Here is a 20,144-nt window from a genome sequence, read left to right as displayed (position 1 = left end):
AAAATGGGTTTGGATTCTCCAATATTAAGAATCTGGAGGAAGTTTATCACCGCAAACTAACAAAATATTTAAGGCTGATCAAATTTTGGGTGGAAACTATTTGAGAATGTCATTTTAGCTGAAAAGCAGCGGGGGATTATAAGATTTTACAGTCCAGAACTAACAGCGAGGGATTTCAGCCCATTTGCAGCATCCTGAGCTGTTAACTCGTGAGCCTGCTGGCAAGGCACCCAGAAACTTCTTTCAAGCCAAAAATAACGGAAGAGGCTGGAAAATATTTCCCCCCCACCCTCCATCTCGCCAAAGAAACGTACCAAGGACACACACGTTTCAAAAAGGGTTCTTTTAATTAGAAGCAAGTTTGCAAAAGAAGAAGTAACTTTCTCATATAAAATAGTGGAGTGGTGAAAGTGAGGCTAACAAGAGGCGTGGAACAAAAATCCGGGGCAAATCCCCAAGGAGACACGGAAGTAAAAGCAAGGATCCGATAACCGTAGTACACCGAAGGGTAACTCAAACACAGCTGTGTAAGGTGGTCCTACCCCGAAACTGGCGGCAGATACCAAACCAGAGGACGGACTCCATCCCGAGAGTGGCAAAGTGACCGGCTACAAACTCGCCATAATACCGTGTTCTTGCACCTTTCTGCTGCCCGAGAGCTCCCGCTGCACCGTGACAGATCCCAGCACTGCCCGGGAGCTTAACGACATCAAGGGGGGAGCTCTAGTGGCGCTGCCCAGGTGCCCCACCTGCAGAACACCACCACGTTAACAGAAAGGTTTCACGCCCGGAGCTCGAGAATCGGACGTATGCAGGAAAACGCTTCACTATAAAGCTCTGTAACCCCATTCCAGTCTCTGTATCCAGTGAGTCAAGCCCCACGAAAGTGCGCAGTGATCAAACAGCATCAAAATAATGAATTTTCTGCCAAGTCTTGTGGCTCTAGGGCTGTTTGTTTAAAATGGGCAGGTGGCGGCTTTGAGAAGATAAAATTCCAAGTCAGAGCCTGAATCTCAAGTCCTAATGGAATTTCACTCCTTGTTCAAACATAGCTCGCCTGCCCCATGTGTCAGGTGTGTGCTTATCGGTTGTGGCTCTCTACTACTGGGAGCGGCAAACTTTACACCTTCACAAAGTGCAAGCCAGCTTTATTTGTCTGGGAGGGCTGGGGGTGGAGATGTGGGGGAGAAGAAAAGGAATAGAGAAATACAAAGAACTGACGGGGGACTTGTGAGATGGAGCCATTTAAGGCCCATGCCCAGCCCAACATGTTCAGTCTTGGGGTGAACGTGCTCCTAATCCAAGGGTGGTTTTCCGTAAGGGGGTTTCAATGGATGTTGTACAACCACATCGCCATGCGCGTGGCTTTGTGTAAACACCACAGCAACGTACCTCTCCCCCCGTGACCTCTAGGAACGCCGTGATGACGTATGGACTCCACACATGCTGGCAAAACCCTATAAAAACAACCTAAGAAATGCGACTGGACGAGCAGGAACTCCAGGCTGAAGGAAGCTGTTTGCAGTACAACCTGCCCATCCAGCACCTGTTCTGTGGTGGCTTTTCCTCTCCAAATATAACCCCCCTCATCGCATGCGCCCTTCTGGCTGCTTCTGATAAAGGAGATCACTAAAGATAGGAGGTCTTGGGATCATATTCAGTCTTACGTACCACGGGTTTCCAGGGCTTCAAGATTTCTAATGGCCCTGCCAGAGGTTATCTTTCCTGTGGTTCTTTTTTTTTTTGTTTGTTTGTGTGTTTTGTTTTGTTTTAACTTTTCCTGATAAATCCCTTTTAGAAAAGGGCCCTTCTGAAACAAGTTGCCCTGCTTAACTGAAAACAGCAAGTGGGAGAAGACACCAGCGCTCTGTATGTATAAACAGCCATCTCTCCTCCCTTTCGGGAGAGCAGATTGGATAATCTTTGGATGACCCAATAGATTTCTTGAGGGAAAGCAATGACAGGGATAATAAATGTATCCCCATGTCAAGACAGACTCGGATATTTATTCTAAACAATTGCTACAGCAGCTTCTGGCAGAGACCTGGGTATAAGCAGGAAGAATGAGATCTTGGCCCATCTGCAAAGCATCACCGGCTTTAACACTCAAAATGAAAAGGGAAAAAAACCCATCCTTTTGGGTAATGGATTAGTTTCTTTTTCTGTATAGTATCTTTTCTTCTCTCCAGTAACGCCAACTGCTTCCAAAAGTGGGATCGCTGGCCGCAGTGTGATTCCTTTAGTAAATGCTGATGAAATCCTTCGCTCTGTGCTCTTGCTTCTCCCTGCCCTCCCCACCAAGGGGTTTCAAACAGGGGACTCCCGGGGGTGGGGGGGGGGATGTGGCAAAAAAAGGAGTCTGCCATTGACGAAAGTAAAAGAGTGCCCTCTCCTGTCCCTTCTCACCGCTGCCGCCCGCACCCCAGCAGCGCTGGTCCTGCACCAGCATTGGAGCGTTAAAACATGGGAAAGGAAAACATCCCACCCAAGGGTGGGAGACACACCGCGTGTGACACGGGCTTTTGGGGGATAAAAATGCTCCGTGTAGAGTGGGCTGGAGCAGCACAGCTCCTTCACTCACCTGCACTTTTCCACGTGGTTTATGATAGGGACGGCCTGGGGTTCGGAGCAGTTGGGAATGCCAGGAGCATCGCGGAGGGTGGTGGCAGGTGTCACCTCGGCCCTGGGAGGGGGGTGAAGACTTGGTCACTTTTTCCCTGCAGGAAATTGGGTGTTTCCATGGCTATTGCATGAAAAACGAGCCCCTATTAAACCGTTCCCTGAAACGTCTCCCTTGGTCATTTCGTGACGCTGTTTTTATTTTTTAATAACAGCCACCAAGAGACCTGAGAAACGGGAGAAAGTAAATAAATAGATACAAATACAATACCTTAAGAAGGCGTTTTAAATATAAGCCTTCATTTTTCAAGACTGTTCTAAACAGGAAGGTGGAAACAGAAGCGGATTTGATGGGTGAAGTTACTGTAACATGACAACTAATGTTTAAAAGTCGTATTTCAAGGCTGTGATTCCCAAAGATTACAGCTATGAAATAGAGCTTTCTTGCTAACTGATGGAGTGTTTCCTTCCAGATAGAACAATTTACCTGATATCTGAGGTAAATAAAACCTACCCATTAATCATATTTTCCGAGCGCAGTGTGTTATCAAGAAGGCAGAGGCATCATGCATGTAGCTATACAGGATCCAGGGCCGCAGAACACGCATCCTACGCTCATCCTGGGGGTAAGCGGGGCAGTGCTCTTCCCCACTCTGCAACTGCCTAAGTCACATAAACCCACACGTAAGAAAAGCCATCTCCTAAACAACACACAACCGAGAGTGACGGTAGCGTGGACTAGAATGGAACAGAAATGCCTTTGTTCGGATCAACAGGTCCTAAAGGAATCACACCTAACCTGTTATTTCGGCAGCAATCAGAAGAAAAGGGCCATACAGCCAACTCAGCAGGTCCCCGGCAAGCTCAGGCTTTTTAGTTGCAGATGGTTCTGAGAAAAAAAAGAATAGTCTCTTCTCGCTTTGTATAGATCACGCTGCTCCCCGTGTTGTCCTTCAGCGGAGCAGTGGCCACAAAGTCCATTTCCTTTATTCCCCATGGTTTCCTTGCCTTTTTGCTCAATGTGGTTTTAGGTCAGGGAGTAACTGCGCCTTACACCAGTTCAGGTCTGGCAATATTCAGGAGATACCGAGCTACTCGCACTATGCTTTCCTTTGGAGCAAACTCTTCGGTGTTCGATCTACTTTCTACTAATCCATATCCCTAAGTCCTTAGAGGTCCTTGAAAGGCTCCTCCTGTAGCACTACCTCTCATACCTGTTGGATGAGCGCCATTAAAACTCCCACAGCAATTGCATTGCTAGGTCACATGGATATAAAACAAGGTGTTTAAAAATATGTAATCTGATGCAGGAAATAACAAAGGAGAAAGAAAACAAACCAGGAAGTCATGTAGGTAATTTTGTCTAAGAAACAAAAAACGCAGACTGAAAACAAATTTTTGTCCGTTCAGTAATTAAAGCAAAGTCCATATGGCTTAAGAGAACAGTCAAAGTGCAGAGAAGGCAGTGGGTTTTTTGTTTGCTTTGCATTCCTCTTCGCAGTAAGCTTCACGTCACCCTCTTTGGAGCCCCTTCTCCATCCCACACACATCCTCTCCAGGTGCAGAGAGGGGGATGGCTCACAGGGTTTTGGCTCAAGCCCGTGTCTTTGCATATCTCTCGCCATCTAATGAGCTCAAAAGCCCTTAAACACACCCACTGGAGTTTTTGGTTTTGAACTTCTTTTGTTTCTGGAGCCTTTGGAGAGGAACAGCAATCCAGCGCCAAAGCTATCCAGAATGTGTATGCACCAAGAGCAGCAGCGCTCAGAGGCGGTGCCAAAGAGTAAAAGCAGTTCTGAGACCGTTTGCCCTGTCCAAGAAGAAAGGTGGCAGCAGGGCTGAGCTTGCCCTTGGACCTCACCCGTTCAGGTGAGGTGCCACCAGGCTACTCCTAACCAGCCCCCATGGGCAGGAACAGGCAGCCACTGTGATCAACCCCAGGCTGGTTTCAACCACCTGCCTTGAAGCCACCACCACCCGGTGCCACAGCTGTCCCGCCTTCCCCCAGAGAGGACAGGGACAATTTGCAACAGCAACAGTGCCCACGCGTGCCCTGACAGGACATCGGCAGGCAGCGGGATACCGATTTTTCAGGCTGACCTACGGCCACCCGGGAGGGAATGCAGATGCTGGAGCGGCAAGGACTTGCCTACTTCCAAATTCACCTTTCAAACTCTTGCGGTAAAAAGTCTGGTGATCCAGGACTGTTGCTAGGTCCAAGGGCTGGACTTGGAGTCTTTAAACCCCTGACGACTTCCTTGCGAGTCAACAAGTTGCTGCTAAACATGACAGAGTCAGGAAAAAGGATGGAAAAGAAGAATACAAAAAGGGAGCTATACAAAAGGATGGAAAATAAACTAAAAATCCCCTCTCTTCTTTCCAAAGGCTGTAACTTCAAGTGCACAAAAGCAGCCTGTAAATGCGCACGCGGTAATTCATGACCCTAATGCTTGAAAAACCTGGTTAGCTTTGTTTGGAGACACTTTGTTGCTTCTCCCAGATATGAAGCTGAAGAATCAATAAAAGGCACCTGTGGACACCAAAACTCACCCAGTCTGTGTGACGTGTCTTTGTACTTAAAAAATAAAATCAAACCAACCCAGCATTTTTTTATGTGCATTTTTTTACAGATCAGTAAGCAGCACTGCAGAGGCTGGGTGAGAAAGGATGCTCAACTTCTATTGACAGGGCAGGATAATTATGACAACCAAAAACCTCATCAATTAGTAGACTCTCTAGCTTGTCACTGCAATCTTAATTGAAAGATGCCTCTGGCTTGCTGGGTTGTGCCCTTTGACTTTTAAAAAATGACCGATTCAGATGGCACACGCAGTCCGGGAGGGAGGATGAGAGCCACACCAAAAATAAACTGACCTTGCATCTGAATTCGTCCCACTTGCTTCACCCACCGCTGCCTACAGTGCTCTTTGTGGGCCATCTCCTCGTCTAAAGGCCCTGGAGTTGGAATATTTAAAGAATGCAGCAAGTCCCATTTGAACAGGGAAGAAAAGCAGGTCAGTAATTCAGCATAACTACAGCGGGAGTGAGCCCAGAGCAGACGCAGTGACACAGCTGAGCCGAAGTCGATCAGCCGGTGCTCCTAATGCGCGGAGCAGCAATGAGGAGAGGAGAGAGCGGGCGTCTGCTTTTTCACGTAAAAATTTGTCCCTTTTCTGTATTTTTCTACTTGACCTTGATGACAGGGAAAAAGTAAAAAGAAAAAAAAAAAAAGGAAAAAAGAGTAGAGAGAAAGAAAGAAAGAAAAAGGAGCCTGGGAGGGTTTTCTCTTCAAATCACATCACAAAGTCACTCATTGCATCTAGGGAATTCACCTCCTTGTTCGGGAATGGGGGATAGGAGGAGGGGAGAGAAAGAAAGAGGGAAGGGGAGGGCATGGGAGCTGCTTCCTGAAGCAGTGTTACAAAAAGCGGTTAAAAAACCCCTACTATTCACAAATGGTTAAAATCATCACTTTTTCAGAATTCCTTTTTTTTTTTTTTTTTTTTTAAAACAAAGGTTCAGCTAGTTCAGCTCCATATTTTTAGAGTTGATTGTCTTCAGAAAGAAAAAGAAAAAACCAAAACCAACAAAAACCCCAGCCTCGTTCGTGTTCCCATCCGTTTCTACCCTGATAGAGAAGTTACCCACAGGTCACCGCACCGGTCACACACGCACACAGTCACTGCGACGGGTCCCTCCGAGGGCCGCCGGCTGTTCGGCTCCAGCCTCCGGCCCCGTCTCAGACGAAGGAGGAGAACCCTGTCACTGGAGTCCGGGAGCCGGGCGCGGGCTGTCCCGTTGGGGTGTAAACCCCTCCTGAGCTCTGTGTCGTGATGACAGTCTGGAAATAGGGTTCTGTCTCGCTGGCGGCGCACTCCTCGTATCTGTAGGACGCCGGGTGCTTCACCCCTTTCTGCTGCCGCTTCCATGAGTTGTAGTACGTGGGGTCGCTCATGTAATGGTTCACAAAGGAGTGCTTTGGCAGCTCGTCTTCGTAATCCGAGTCAGTGGCCTGGAGCATCGGGGTGGGGGGAAAAAAATAATTAAAAAAATCAGCCATTAGCATCTGTGATTTAGCCTGTTCCACTCAAAAAGAAATTAGAGACAAGTTTAATATCACCAGCTGACAAAAGCTGTAATTTTAGTGTAGGATGGTTTGTAGTGCAAGCGTAATACATGCTGGACTGTAGAAAAGCATTGGACGTAATAAAAAAAGCTGGATGTAGAGAAGCATTGTGCTCTGTTTTCGCCAGGCTTTGCTGCTAGAGGGAGAGTCCCCCGACAAACGCCGGCGACAAAAGATGCGGAGAAATCCCTTTAATTTGCTGCAGAACGCTGCGGCAGGAGCTAGGAGTTCCTATTCTGACACGAGATGCGGGGAAGTGTAGAGATGTCACAGGGAAACCAACAGCTTTCGGTCACATAATCGACAAGACTGCAGCTAGAGTTGTTATGGAGAATATCTCCTTCTGATGCAAGGACAGAAAGAACCTCCTCCCTGCAAACGCGCTGAAGTTAGCCAGACCTGCTGCTGGTTGTGGTGGTCAGACCAGGCCACCTGCGTAGTACTCCGAGTTTGGCTTGCAAGCCCCATTAAGTATTGAAAATTAGTTATATCACTGAAAGGGAGTTAAGCACAATCACAACTCTCTCTGTACGTTCCAGCTGATTATTGGTGGTACGACAAGGCACACGACCAGCGGCGACGGAAGAAAGAGAATGCAAAAATCTGGAACAGAAGAACTGCCAGGCAGGAGGGGCTGCTTTCCTGGGATGGCTCAGGCACAGCCCTGTGTTCAGAGCGGATCTTACCCCTTGAAACATTTATGCACGGTGGCTGGATGGCTTCAAAGCTCATATCAATATGGAGCGGGAGCTCTAGTGAGACCAGCTAAGCTTCGTGCATCTGCCCCTCCTCTGAAGCACGGCTGCTGTGATACAGCTGGGGGAATCGCAGAGGGCTCGTACATCCCCTCCGAGAACAGACACCACGGCAAAGCCTTGGCCACGGTATCTAAGCGCACATTTTCCTTCTGTTCCCGCTAATGTTCCCACCAATAACAGCCACATCCCATCCAGCACACAAACATTTACCCAGCCATTTCCATATCTCACGCCTTCTCTCAAAATCTCTGGTCTGAGCGTGCAAAAGCTTTCATTCCTTTTTTTTTCCCCCCCTCCCCGATAATCTGCATAGCTGATTCTAAAGGCAATTAAATATCAAAGTAGTAGCTGCCTAAGACATACAAGAGAGAGACGGGTAAGTGCAGCTCGTAACTGTTAGTTGCTGCAATTAGTTTCAAAAGGTTGGTATCGTTCTGATCTATGACACCGCGCAGCAAACACACATCCTTCTTGATCCTGTCTGCCACACAACTAGTCTCTCCTCCTCTAAAGCTCCCTTTTAATGGTCTCTGAAGAACAACCCTCAAATGCCTTGCAAACCATCGTTTGAAAAGGGCACCGCATCCATCATCCCACTTCTTTGCTTAGATAGCTGCTCCGATGCTATTTCGTGCCCATTTTCCAGCACAGAGGGTGATGGACAGAGCTGAGAAATTTTTCCCAGAGTCTTCCAAAAGTCCGAGCAAAGCTCAGCCCTTTACAGCTTTGCAAAATTTCCCTTCCACTATTACCCACGCTTTGGCTCTTTGGAATTATGTGGTTTGATTATTTTAAGAACGCAAAGCTCCAGATGCCTTGACAAGTAATTACTATTACAACAAAACCCTACCAGCATTAAATAATTATCCCAGAAGGAACTCAGCAAGTCTATCTCCTAGAAAAACTGCTCCTTTGCGCCAGCTGCCAGCCTGGGGAAGCCAACAGCCGACTCCCGCCAAAGACCTTCCCGAACAGGTGGTTTTTGTGGCATGCCTGGAATATCCCCAGATTTGGACTGCTTCACAGCCCGTGGGGGCAGAGAGCAGCTCCGGAGCCTTGGCACCGCTGCAGGGAACATCCTGCCAGCTTTGCCCTGTCTGTTTTTGCACGGGGCTCCGACAAGAGTGCCTGTGATGGCTGCAGATGTGGCGGTGCGGCAGGACACGGCAGCGAGAGCTGGTCCTCAGCTGTAGACGCAACTAACTCTACCTGCAGACTGAAAGATCCCCAAACCCGTATTTCCTCTGTTCTTATCAAGGACCAGGGTGCTGCGCTTTGCACCAGCCTGCATCTCCAAACATCCCGCTCCATCATCTAACGTTAAGGTAAAACGTGCCCGGGAAGCTAGCGATGATGTGGGCATCCAGAAGAAAAGTCTCTGCATCCTGAGCAGAGGCAGGTGGCTACGGATCACTCACCTGAAGGTGTGAACCTCTGTGGCTATCATGGATGTGCTCCCTCCATCAAAGGCACAACACAACCACTGCCCTTACTGTACCTTCTGACTCCTTCCCCAATCCACCATCTCTCTTTTCTGACTCGGACATGCTTGGCCACCCCGCAGAGAAACAAGCCCCTGCTGAAAAGATGGATCACATCTGAGTTGAGGTATCATGAACATAGAGAGAGAAACCCCCACAAACTTCTAGTGGCTCCTTCCTGGTCTTCTCAGTGTCCCCATGGACATATAGAAGCATAAAGACGACCAAAAGGCTGGAAGCTCTAAGAAGAAAAGCTGGGAAAAGCTGTATCCAAAAGACCGGCACGTGACTTGATAGGTATAATAATACTGATGCAGCCACTTGATTTCTGTCCACCGCTAGCAGAAAAATACTCACCCAAAAACCTAATATAATTTCTGTCCCTAAGCCAAGTTCTTTTGACATTGCCAGAAGTCAACAGACTAAAGAGGAGAAATACTGGGAACTCTTTTAGATGGGCTGCTGCCATTTGAAATGCAGTGTCACTTGGACTTGCCCTGAACAGAAAGAAGGAATTTCAAACAATATCACCTGCTGATAATCTGTCCACTAATTAGTCCATTATACCAACTGAAAGGAAACACTAATTTGGTGTAAATAAGGCCAGTGCCTTTCAGAAGTGACTTTGGTGAAACATATATAGCTGCTGTAACTTCAGCCCTTCACCGTCATTAGCACTGATGCTGGAAAGGGTAACCTACTTGTCAGCGTCGATACAACATGTTTTCTGTGTGTTTCTTTCAGAAGAGGCAGGAACTGACTATTCTGTCCATGTTTCTAAGGTCTGCTCGGAACAAGGTGCTAATAACCACCCTTACCAGCAAGGAATTCTCTAAACTGCCATCTCACATCCCTCTCCGCCCTGATGAAAATCAAGGAGTAGCAAGATAAACCTGTTTTGCATGACAATACAGACAGCTTATACTGGAGGATTACTTTTTAGTGGTTTTTAAACTATTGAGTAAATAGAAATGCTGCAGGGCTTTTTGCTTTGTTTTCGGTTTTCTCCCTTCCCTGCAACTGTGGCTTTGTTACCTTGGAAACCTCCATAGGCTGGAGCGTGATTGGGTGTGCGGTGACATTACAGACTGTCAACCAAAGGTGCATGGATGCCTACGAAACAACAAATACAGAAAATGGGAGGCTATTTAAGTATTCCATTGATAGCACGAAATGCACACGTGCTGTTCAGAGGCAAGTCGGTGACCAGAGTTGGCTAGCTTAGTCAATGCGGAATTTAAAAATAGTTCCAATTATATATATATTTTTTTAAAGTGACGGCATAAGGAACAACCTTACGAGATTATTTCTAAAAATGTAGATGGCAGCAGTTTCTTTTGGTTGACAGTAAATGAATATGCTGTAAGAGAGACATGGTGACCTAGCAAGCGAAGAGATTTCTCCGGACATGGGAACCCTTGCTAATTTAATGTGTTACCTGCAGCTGGTTTCCACGCGGTGCCCAACTTGTCAAAATCACTGGAGAACTTTATCGGAAACGAATTAAATCATATTCCCTACGAAGCGTTAAGTGGAAATTTATAATATCTTCCCACAGAGCTGAGAAAGCAAAAGTCAGACTGCAGAGAGCAGCCGGGAAGACCAGAGCGTGGCCGGCATTCAGCACTGACCGATGATGTGGGCAATCTGTGGGACTACTATCTCCTGAAAACAGTTTTTGGGAGACCACAAGGACAGGTGAGAACAAACACCCACGCCCGCCGCCCTCCCTTCCCCTCCTGTAAAACCGCTCCTCCGTGGCTGAGTGACATGGCAGATACATCATCAAATTTCTGTACGTGGTGAACACCAAATTTCTTCAGATTATCCATCCAGAGCCTCGTCCACTTGACTCATTATCTAAAAGCCTATTATTATTAATCATTTAGAAATTACACTCTTAGCACTCTCTTGCTCCATACCTGCCAATTAAACTACTTTAACCTCATTAACAGTACTGGTGCTTGGCTCTCATGACATGGAGTAAGTTAACCGCTTGATTTATGAATATTGAGAGTACTGCTTGGTCTGCTCCATTCTCTCTTTGTTTCTCTCTTGCTCTCCTCATCAGGAGGGAGCTGGGAGGAAGGCTCCCAGGCAGCTGTAAGTGCAGCCAGTCAAACCGAGGGTTTCTCGCAGACTTCTTCACGTTCAGTGAACCCCAGGAGACTCGAAGCCAGTGAGCTTCCTTCTTTTCCATATAAAGTCTTGACACCTCAGGCAACAGGGGTAAGACTGAGCGGCAGCAAGCTGACATTGTGGGTTGAAAGCAAAAAGCGCAGGTTTTGGCCCTGCCTGCTCTTACACGCGTCGTATGAAGTGGAATTTGAGATCCACGCAAAGACGTATTAGAGGAAAAACAGCCTCAGGTCCCCCTTTGCTGCAGAGGACCAAACCCATGTAGAGCTCTTATATAAAAAGATATCTTCAACTCTTCGTATAATGGGAAACATTCTGCCTGCTAGGAGAGATGGAAATTCCGAAATTCTCAGAAAACAGAGCTGGTCTGTTAAGATCTCCTTTGAGAATAGAAGCAAAAAGAACAGAAATGATAAACAGGAAGAGCTAATAGGTACAGGAATACTTGAAAAGAGAGTGGTCAAACATCTCTCCCCACCTCTGCCCAGCCCACCCTCACCTCCTGTCTGCACCAGTCAACATAAACAGCATTTTCAGGCTGATCAAAAGGCAGCATCTCCTACTGCTACCTCTACTGGGAGCGTATTAACATTTCATGCCTAAAAGCACTCCCCACCACAAGAAAAAACAAGCATCAAAGACATTATACAGAAGGGCTGCATATCTAAGCCCCAAGGAAAAACAGGAGGCACATTTTGTTCACATACGCACATGCACACGCAGATGACAAAACCACCGGAATCTCAATTGAGACCTTTAGGCTCGACTGCAGTACATAGTAAATAAATAATATTAATAATAGCCTGAGAAAAAGAAACAAAAAAAAATCACTTTCTTCTCTGTTGTACAAACAGCGCACAGAGACGGCGGTAATGACACCCTGCAAGTCGACTTCTGCGCATTACCGGGAAATACCACACGGGGCATTGAAATTAATGTCAAAAGGTGCCAGTGCTAAATTCATGATCATGCTCAGCAAACTGTTTTAATGACAGGTTTAATGCTGGGTTGTTACAGTGACATGACCAAAGCGCTATGAGTTTAATCTGGAAGGGAACGCTCGTGCATGGCAGAGACAGCAGCTTGAGCTCCGCCGAGGAAAGCTGCCTGCACGACGGGTCGGCCACGGGGCAGCACAGAGCAGCGGGCTGTCCGCGGTAATTAGCAGGAGGTGAGAGCTAGGTAGCCAGGAAAAGCAGCTGTAGCTGCAGGTGCAGAAAAGCTCCAGATGAAAACTGTCATCTTCTTTCACTACTTGCTGCTCTTGATTTATTCTCCCTAGAAGGGTCAGGTTTGGAGAGGTTTGGCCCACTGCTCGCTTCTTGCGCTGTCGGTTCGCGTTCATCAGGATCTCAGCTGACAACACGCGGGTTTAGAAATAGATTTACCTTTCTGGATATGCCTGGAAGCCTGCCTATTCACCCCTGGCCACTGTGGGGCTTTTACAGACCACAGGCACTTTCTTCTTAAACGGGACATAAGACACAAGATGGATGATGCCGGCATAGACCCACCTTCCTTGGAGAACAGAGTCTAGAGGCGACCTGAGGAGAAGGCTCCTCTTGACTTAGACTAAGGCTGAGGGCTGGGATGTTCAGAAACCTGAATGCTGGGCTCTCACAGCCATGGCCTTGTGCTCCCCGCAGGTTCCTCATGCCCCACTTACATCCTCTGCAACCGGCAGCAGTTCTCACCGCGCAAGACCACTCTTCTGAATCCTGGCATTTGCTGTAGCTGTCTCAAAAAGGCACTGTGAAAACTTCAAACCGCACCCCATACTTCAGTCAGTGCAACAGTCCAAAGTGTGTCCCCCCTCATCCAGGGGGTAGCTGCAGCCAGATGGTTATTTTGCAGCACATATATGTTTTCCCGAAAGCGCTCCAAGTTTGCAACCCCCAGGCAGAAGTGGAAGAGCAGCCCCTTCCAGAGGTGTCAGCACCCACTGCCTGACCGATTGCACTTGTCTTTCTGCGTAACACTGGAAAACCATGAATATCTGCCAAGGCCAGGTCTGGAATCTGCCCTGGCTGGGTCCTGCTTGGCATTTTTTCCTTTGACATTTTAATTTTAAGATGCGATGCGACCAGCCTGGTGAACCGGACTTTTTAAAGTCCCCAAGACAGACAGACAATGACGCCACAGTATAATGCAGGTATGGGATTGGAACTTCGGAACTTGCCAGGGTTCCTCAGGGAAATGAGCACCTGCAGCGACTGGGCTACGTTTGGCAAGGCAAAGGGAAACCCTTACCTCCGACTCCGACACTTCCAAGGGCTTCTCGTTCAGGCCCAAGCCCTCGGTCAGCACGGCTCCGTTGTACTTGTTGCAGATATCCTCGTCAGAGTAGTGCAGCCCCCCTGGGCTTGGGCGAGGAGGAGACCTAGGAAACGTAAAGGGTGAGTGTATGGGACGTCGTCATTTCTCTGAAATGACACAATTAAATCATACTTAGAAGCCAGAATGAACAGCGTGAAGAATCTTATGTAGCCTATGATTTCACAAAGCTGCGGCGAACTAGATACCAAACAGGGATGCCAGTAGGCAGGAGCTTTGGTGATACCTGAAAGTGAGAGAAACCAAGCAGAAACCTTCGCAGCCCAAGTTCACAGCACAACCATACACAGGAATGAAGTGGGAAGCAAAGGTGACTTCAAAAACTATATGTAGACCTCCTCTTTTCTGGATCTGGCCAGTGGGGTGAGGTGAAAAAGTCTCTGCAGAAGATTTTGAGTTTTCATCAAGCTTTTTTGAGCCTGGGGCAGTGACTTGGGCATTAAAGCCCTCCCTAGGTCCTCCAGATAACAGTCTCTCTCCTTTGCCTATTTAACAGTTGCTTGAAGCCAGATTAAAAGCCATTTCCAAGAGTGTGGTGTTCCCAGCTTCTTACCTGGTTCCATTCTTCTTTGAGAAGGTGCTCTTGATGTTCAAGTGTCTGCTGTTGAGCTCCAGAGCAGCGAAGCCTCCGTTATCCAGGGTGACCGACTCTTCCACATTGGAGATGGTTTTACCTGGAGTTGGGCAATCAAAGATTCAGCTGAAACAAAGGCACTTTTCCTCCAAACACAACTGTAAGAGATAACTTTTCCTTCTTTGTGTTTTATGTCATCACTAATTATTAGAAAATCTCTTTACTATTCTTACTGGCCAATGAGAACAGTGAGAGTGGAGGAGAGGAGCTTATCAGGAGCGTGAACGGGCAAGAAGGATCCAAAAGAGGGGAAAAGAAGGAGTCATGGATGGATGCATTTCATTCGGAGGTGAATATCTAAAATAGCGCAGATGAACTGTGCTCCAAAAGTGATTATTCTTGTCTTTTGACTATAAGTAGAAACCAGGTGACTAATTCAGGTGGCCACTGAAGATGTCCTAAATCATGTGCTGTGAATCCCATTCATGCTGACTGAAGAAAAGCAAGAGAAAGCAAAACTAGGAAAGGCACAAAAAGAAGGAAAAAAAAAAAGAGGCAGGAAAGAAAGCACAGATAGGTAGGGTAAGTGGATAGCAAATGGGAAAAAGATATCAGAGCTGTAATGAGGGTAAAATATAGATGTGAGAAGTCACTGGACAATGTAAGGCAGGGAGGAGGACGGGGGACTTGAAGAAGGAGGAAAATACAGCAAAGTATATTATTTATTGTGATCAAATATAGCAAGAGCTTATTCTCTCCCGTGCTCATTCTTTGTAATCCCAAAGGTGTGAGCTCAGCTCGTGTCCCGGGGAGAAGGACCGGTTGCACATTGCCACTTTGCAGCAGACAGGTACTTTATCCTCGGCTTCAATTTCAGTGCTACATTAAGACTCGGTGTGAACACCGATATCCGACAGTCCAGGTCAGACCTGTCTTTTCATGGGTCTCCCCCAAACACCGAGCAAAACTAAGAAGATGAGAGGTTTCCTATGAGCTATGCATACAAATATGTAACAGTATTAACTTGGTAAAACGCCACGGTATTCATACATCTCATATCTCACGGGATTGAAATCTGATTTTCTAACACTTGTTAGAAGTGAATTATAAAGAAAGAAAAGATCTTCACTTTGGGACTGAATTACTAAATACTGCCTGGAAGACTCCTTCATTACATTAATCCCTAAGAACGGGTAGCGCAAAGACCCATCCACCTGATCCTACTCATTAACGTGCCTTTTTTGGCACCTCCTGGCATCAGAGCAATTTCTTGCCGGAGGTGGAGGAGGATATCAGAGAAATACACATGTGAACAAGCCCTCCAGGACTCTATTATATCAGGAGAAGAAAAAGTAAAAACAATATTCAGAGCTCAAGAACTGGGCGTTTTGAAAGGGGACTATTTTAACATTCCAAGTTATAAAGCTGGTAGCTCCTCTTTCCTTTCAGAAAGAAGACAGGTAGAAATCGTAACTAAAGGAAAATTCAAAGCTTGATGTTCATTACGTCTTAAAGGCTAACAGGTCCAGATAACCAAGACACCTCCTAGCTGCTTGGCCCCCAGCCCAGCTTATGGAATGCATGTGCGATGCAGAGCACTCTATTTAATGTAAAGGAGTTGTCATAGTCCTCAGGCATACAGACCTAGAATATTTGCATTGGGTACAGCCATGGAAAAGCAGAATCTTTCACCTTCTCCCCATCTATCAGGGAACGATGACAAAGCTAAATGAAGCCTCAGCTCGTTCCTTTTTTGTGGTCTTCTGCCAAGCATTTGACCCAGACTCCTTGGCTTGTGCTACAGTCCCTGGGACTTCCAGATGCCGTTCTATGCAAGCCCATGGCTGGTTAGCATCCAAACCCTGGTAAGATCAGGCACTTTTTGCGCAGTATGGCTACAGGCATTTCTACCAAACCAGACGGCAAAAAGATCAGAGTCTTCTTGCCAAACAAAATACCTATAAAAAGAGTCCACGCTGAGGAAATCAGGGGTTCAAATGGAAGACATTTCTAATTCCCACAGCTCTTGAGAGTGTATGGACAGCACAGAGACGACGTCTTACCTGTGCTGCAGTTCTTGTACTTCTTGCTCTGGCCATGCAGGACCAATGCAAACACCACCAGGAGGATGAGAATCAGGCTTGAGAGAGCCATCACCAGCAGAAACCACCACTCCTCGTAGAAAGGGGCTTCTGTTTGTGCTGAAAGAGCAAAAAACAAATAACAACTCCTCTTAATGCCCCTTCAAAATTTCTCCTTCTTCCCCACAGTGAAGGAATGCATCTATAACGGCCTTCAGGAGAGAGGTGTTCAGAGGAGATAGCACTGTCTACTCTGCAGTCAGACTTCCGAGGGGCTTGCTGACACTTCTCACTGGCAAACAGAGCAGGAGCGTATCATGGCTCCAGCATCTCCACAAGCATCTTTCACACACCCAGAGCAGCGCTCCAGAGCCCCTTAGCTAAGAAGGTGTTATCACCAAATGAAAAGAGCGATGTTTCTTCCCACAGCTCCGCATGCTTACATTTCTTGACTACTGCGGTATGCTTAATGCTCCCCGGGTCAAAGGAACTACTAATATATCTCTCACAACCCATGACTATTCCAGTTTTTAAGAGGCTTGCCCCACCAAACTGCTGCTCGGTGGCTCTTTGAAAAACGCAGCTAGTGCCAGGGAACAGAGTACACCGGGTGCAGCGTCTTTCAGTACCTCCATTAACTCTAACTTCCAACATTCACTGCTACCCTATACCATTCCCCCAGCAGCTTAGCCAACCCTCATGTGCAGCACCTGGGTTATCAATTCAGTTCCCTGGATTTTCTGTGATCTCAAGTCATTTTACCCCATTTGACCTCAACTGGAGGTGCAAAATGATACTAACTTCCCCTTTCTAGAGTCATCTTGCCCGTCTTGGTTTTAAGTAGTAAGTATTGTTATTTTCTTGCGGTGATATTCTCTTTGTCAGCATCCCTCGGTTTTGTGAAAAAATGCTGCCGCTGGAGCACGAGCCAGCAGCGGTATATAATTTCCCTGTAGTCCATAGGGTAGAAGAACACCTGGTAGGAACGGATGATGCCAGGAGACCAACTTCAACCAAACCCCTCGCCATCACTGAACCCAGGCACTTTCTTTCCCCACCTGTCCTGAGCCCTGGATCTAAACACAGGCCTGCTGTAAGCCAGGCGATAGGAGCTCAGATTTGTTCCAGACCACTGGGTATTCTGCAGCAGCGAAAAGCAGCCGCGATCTTTCTTTGCTAGGAGGCCAGTCCAGGCCAATAAAGTCCTAAAGGCAAACTGCACAAGCCATGCTGGGCTGAGCAGATTCAGTGCAATTTATACCTCCCTCTGCTAGCTGAAGTGGCCAGCCTGAAACGCTTTATACTTTTATGACTGTCAGTCTCAACAGAAACCTCTTGCTTTCATGCAGCAATTTGAGATGAACACTGAGGCATCAAAAGGAGGTGAATTAAATAGTTCTGTTCAAGTGGAGAACTTACAAACAAACGTTTTATTTATAAAAAGCATCACAAGGAGCTGCATGCCCAGCTTCAGAGGAATAATGTCTTCCAGGAAAGGAAAGACTGAAGCAATTACTGACCCTTTGCATTGTGCTACAGCCTCTGTGAAACCACAGAGAGCAAAAACACTGACTTGGTGTTTGAAGTGGGTTGTCTGTGCCCTTGTCCTGAAGGAGAAAAGCAAGGGTAGCACTCACTGAAATCCATAGACAGCTCTCACGGGCTAAGTGGTTAATTGTGTAAGGACAAACACAACCGTGATGGCGATAGCAGCATTTACTGCTCCTGCCTGCTGGGTAACTGTTGAACGGTGTTTATGCTTTTCACTGGAGGAGCAAAGAGATAAAAGCCACTCCAGATACTGGAGCACTGCCAGGTTCTCAGGACTCTTCAGAATTTTGAATCACAAAGCCGCTTTATCAGGTTCTTCTATTCCTCTTGTCGGTCTTTGCTGACACAGCAAGGATGAAACCTGTTGCTCCAAAGCAACCTGGAGTACAGCTGCCTCTGCAAGGGGAAGAGGAGATCCCAGCAAAGCTTCCAGGAGGACAAGCTCCTCCGCTTCACAACAGCCTGCAGAACTCCAGCTGCCCAGGCATGGCAAGCTGCGTGGAATTTGCTTTTTAAGGTATTGTAATTCCTTCAGAAAACCAGAGTGCCAGGCTGCTCAAAGGGATTTTGGGAACATGTTTAGGCCATAGCCCTGTTTACTGGGAATAAGCGGGGAGGGTGGGAAGAGCCCGAGAGCATCACCAACGAGCTGTTCTGATGAAGGGGGACCGGAGGCATCAGGCTGTACTGGAACTGCCAGCACAGAGGATATCAGGAATAATTTTGTGAAACTACACTGCTCTATTTTTTGAGAGCTAAATACAAAATAGCACAGAAAATGTTTATCAGAGAACCCTGGGAATAAAAAGAAGGAAGCGGAGTAAACAAAACAACGGCCTAGGAGAGGAGAAAAAGAAAATGAATTGTAGACGGTGTAAATTAGTCTTAGGGCAAGAGGTCTTGCATATAAATACTCATGAAATTCCTGAGAAGGTTCTTTGTCAAACTTTAAAATTGCACACACACACTTTTCCTCTAGAGAGTAAAGTAGACTGTAATAACAAGCCCTGATTCACTGCTTTAGTACTCTGGTTTTATCCTAAAACAAGCGAAAACAAGCTGCCCTTGATGGTTTGTTGCAATTAGAGAACCTGGTTGGGTTTTTTTTTTTCCTCTTCCTCCCTCCCAACCCCAAGAAATTCCCTTGGAAAAGATATTTTAAAAAAATCCACGATTACCTGATACTGCCACAGAGGGAACACTTGGTTCTCCATAGCCAAACTCATTGACAGCCACCACCCGAAACTCGTAGCTCACACCCTGTTTGAGTTTGTCCAGGCCGACCGTGTAGGAGGTAGCGCTGCGAGGGATGTCCTTCACAAACATATCCCACAGTCCTTCATCTAGGAAAGGAACCAGGAGAGAAAAGGCATGAACTGTGTGACTTGGCACTTCCTTCTGCTCGATGAAAAAAATTGGCGTTAATTGGGTGTTTCAAGCACAGGCAGCGGACATGCTTACCTGAAGGCTGCTCGGTGATAGGCACAAATGTCAGAATGCCCTGCGAGACCCCATCTGTAAAGGCATTTATTCGTGATGGGGGTCTTAAAATAGCCCAGATGGAAGAGGTCTCCTCTAAAACCCGCAGCAGCACCCACGGTGACCCGAGCTGGCTGGAGCAGCCGCCAGCCATCTGGGTCCCTCCTGCCCAGGTAAGGTCACCACGTCAGCATGCCTGTCATTTGACACAGCAAGTAAACCCAGAGCAACCTGCTACATTAATGAGTCCTAATTGCACATATTTTGCCTGGTTTTCGCATTGCTAAGCTGATTTCACTATCCAAGCGCGTAGGCTAAGCTTTGCAAAGTAATGTAAAATTCAGGTCTTGGCGGGAAGTACCGTGGCCTTGCATGAACTGGTGCCTGCTGGACTGGTGTCACTGGAGTGCTGATTGCTCCACCGTATCACTAGCGATATGTCCTTCGTACGTGCTGGCCCGCGGCACAGCAAGACAGCAGGCACCGCACGTCCGTGCCATGCATTTTTAAACAGGAATGAGTTTGTGTTTGTATTATAAAGCTCTCGAAGTTGCTAGAAACACAATGCCGTTCTGATGAGGGAGCTGCAGCAGGGGGTAATCTCGGTTCTCAACAGCCGGACTGCCATTGATTCCAACCAGGCGCCGTTCTGGTCCCTGATCCATACCCGCGATCTTATATTCAGCTTGACTACAATAGAAAGAACTTTCACCAAGATGGATGCTGTGACCAGTAAGAACAAAACCAACTATAATTGAAAATGCCGGTCGATAATTTTGAGTGCAGGAATCAAACATTAATCTAAACGCACTGCATTTTGGCAACAATTGGCGCCCAGCGCTTTGGCTGACAAAATGGAGTTACTGTCTACGGACGGGGCCAAGCTCCCAGCTAGCCTGAGCCGGCGCAGCCCTTACAGATCTGACCTCACATGGATCCCATCGGGCTTCTACTTTTAGTTATCAAAGCTCTTCGAGCAACGTCTCTTTTTCCCTGCGTGTC

General features: G+C 47.1%; 1 protein-coding gene across 2 annotated transcripts in view; it reads right to left on the bottom strand.

Moving 5' to 3' along the window:
- Positions 1–338: 338 nt before the first annotated feature.
- Positions 339–20,144, bottom strand: part of SDK1 (sidekick cell adhesion molecule 1) — a 411,809-nt gene continuing 392,003 nt past the window's right edge. For both annotated transcript variants that reach the window (XM_054210555.1, XM_054210556.1), the window contains 5 exons: positions 18,842–19,006; positions 16,095–16,232; positions 14,011–14,131; positions 13,374–13,503; positions 339–6,631 (listed from right to left, as the gene is read on the bottom strand). In XM_054210555.1, coding sequence (XP_054066530.1) covers positions 6,359–6,631; positions 13,374–13,503; positions 14,011–14,131; positions 16,095–16,232; positions 18,842–19,006 — 827 coding nt within the window. In that variant the 3' untranslated portion in view covers positions 339–6,358. The remainder of the gene's footprint in view (positions 6,632–13,373; positions 13,504–14,010; positions 14,132–16,094; positions 16,233–18,841; positions 19,007–20,144) is intronic.

This window comes from Rissa tridactyla, chromosome 8 (assembly GCF_028500815.1).
Source record: "Rissa tridactyla isolate bRisTri1 chromosome 8, bRisTri1.patW.cur.20221130, whole genome shotgun sequence".
Lineage (NCBI taxonomy): Eukaryota > Metazoa > Chordata > Aves > Charadriiformes > Laridae > Rissa > Rissa tridactyla.
The sequence above is the reverse complement of the archived record's forward strand: the minus strand, read 5'-3'. Positions and strand labels throughout refer to the sequence as shown.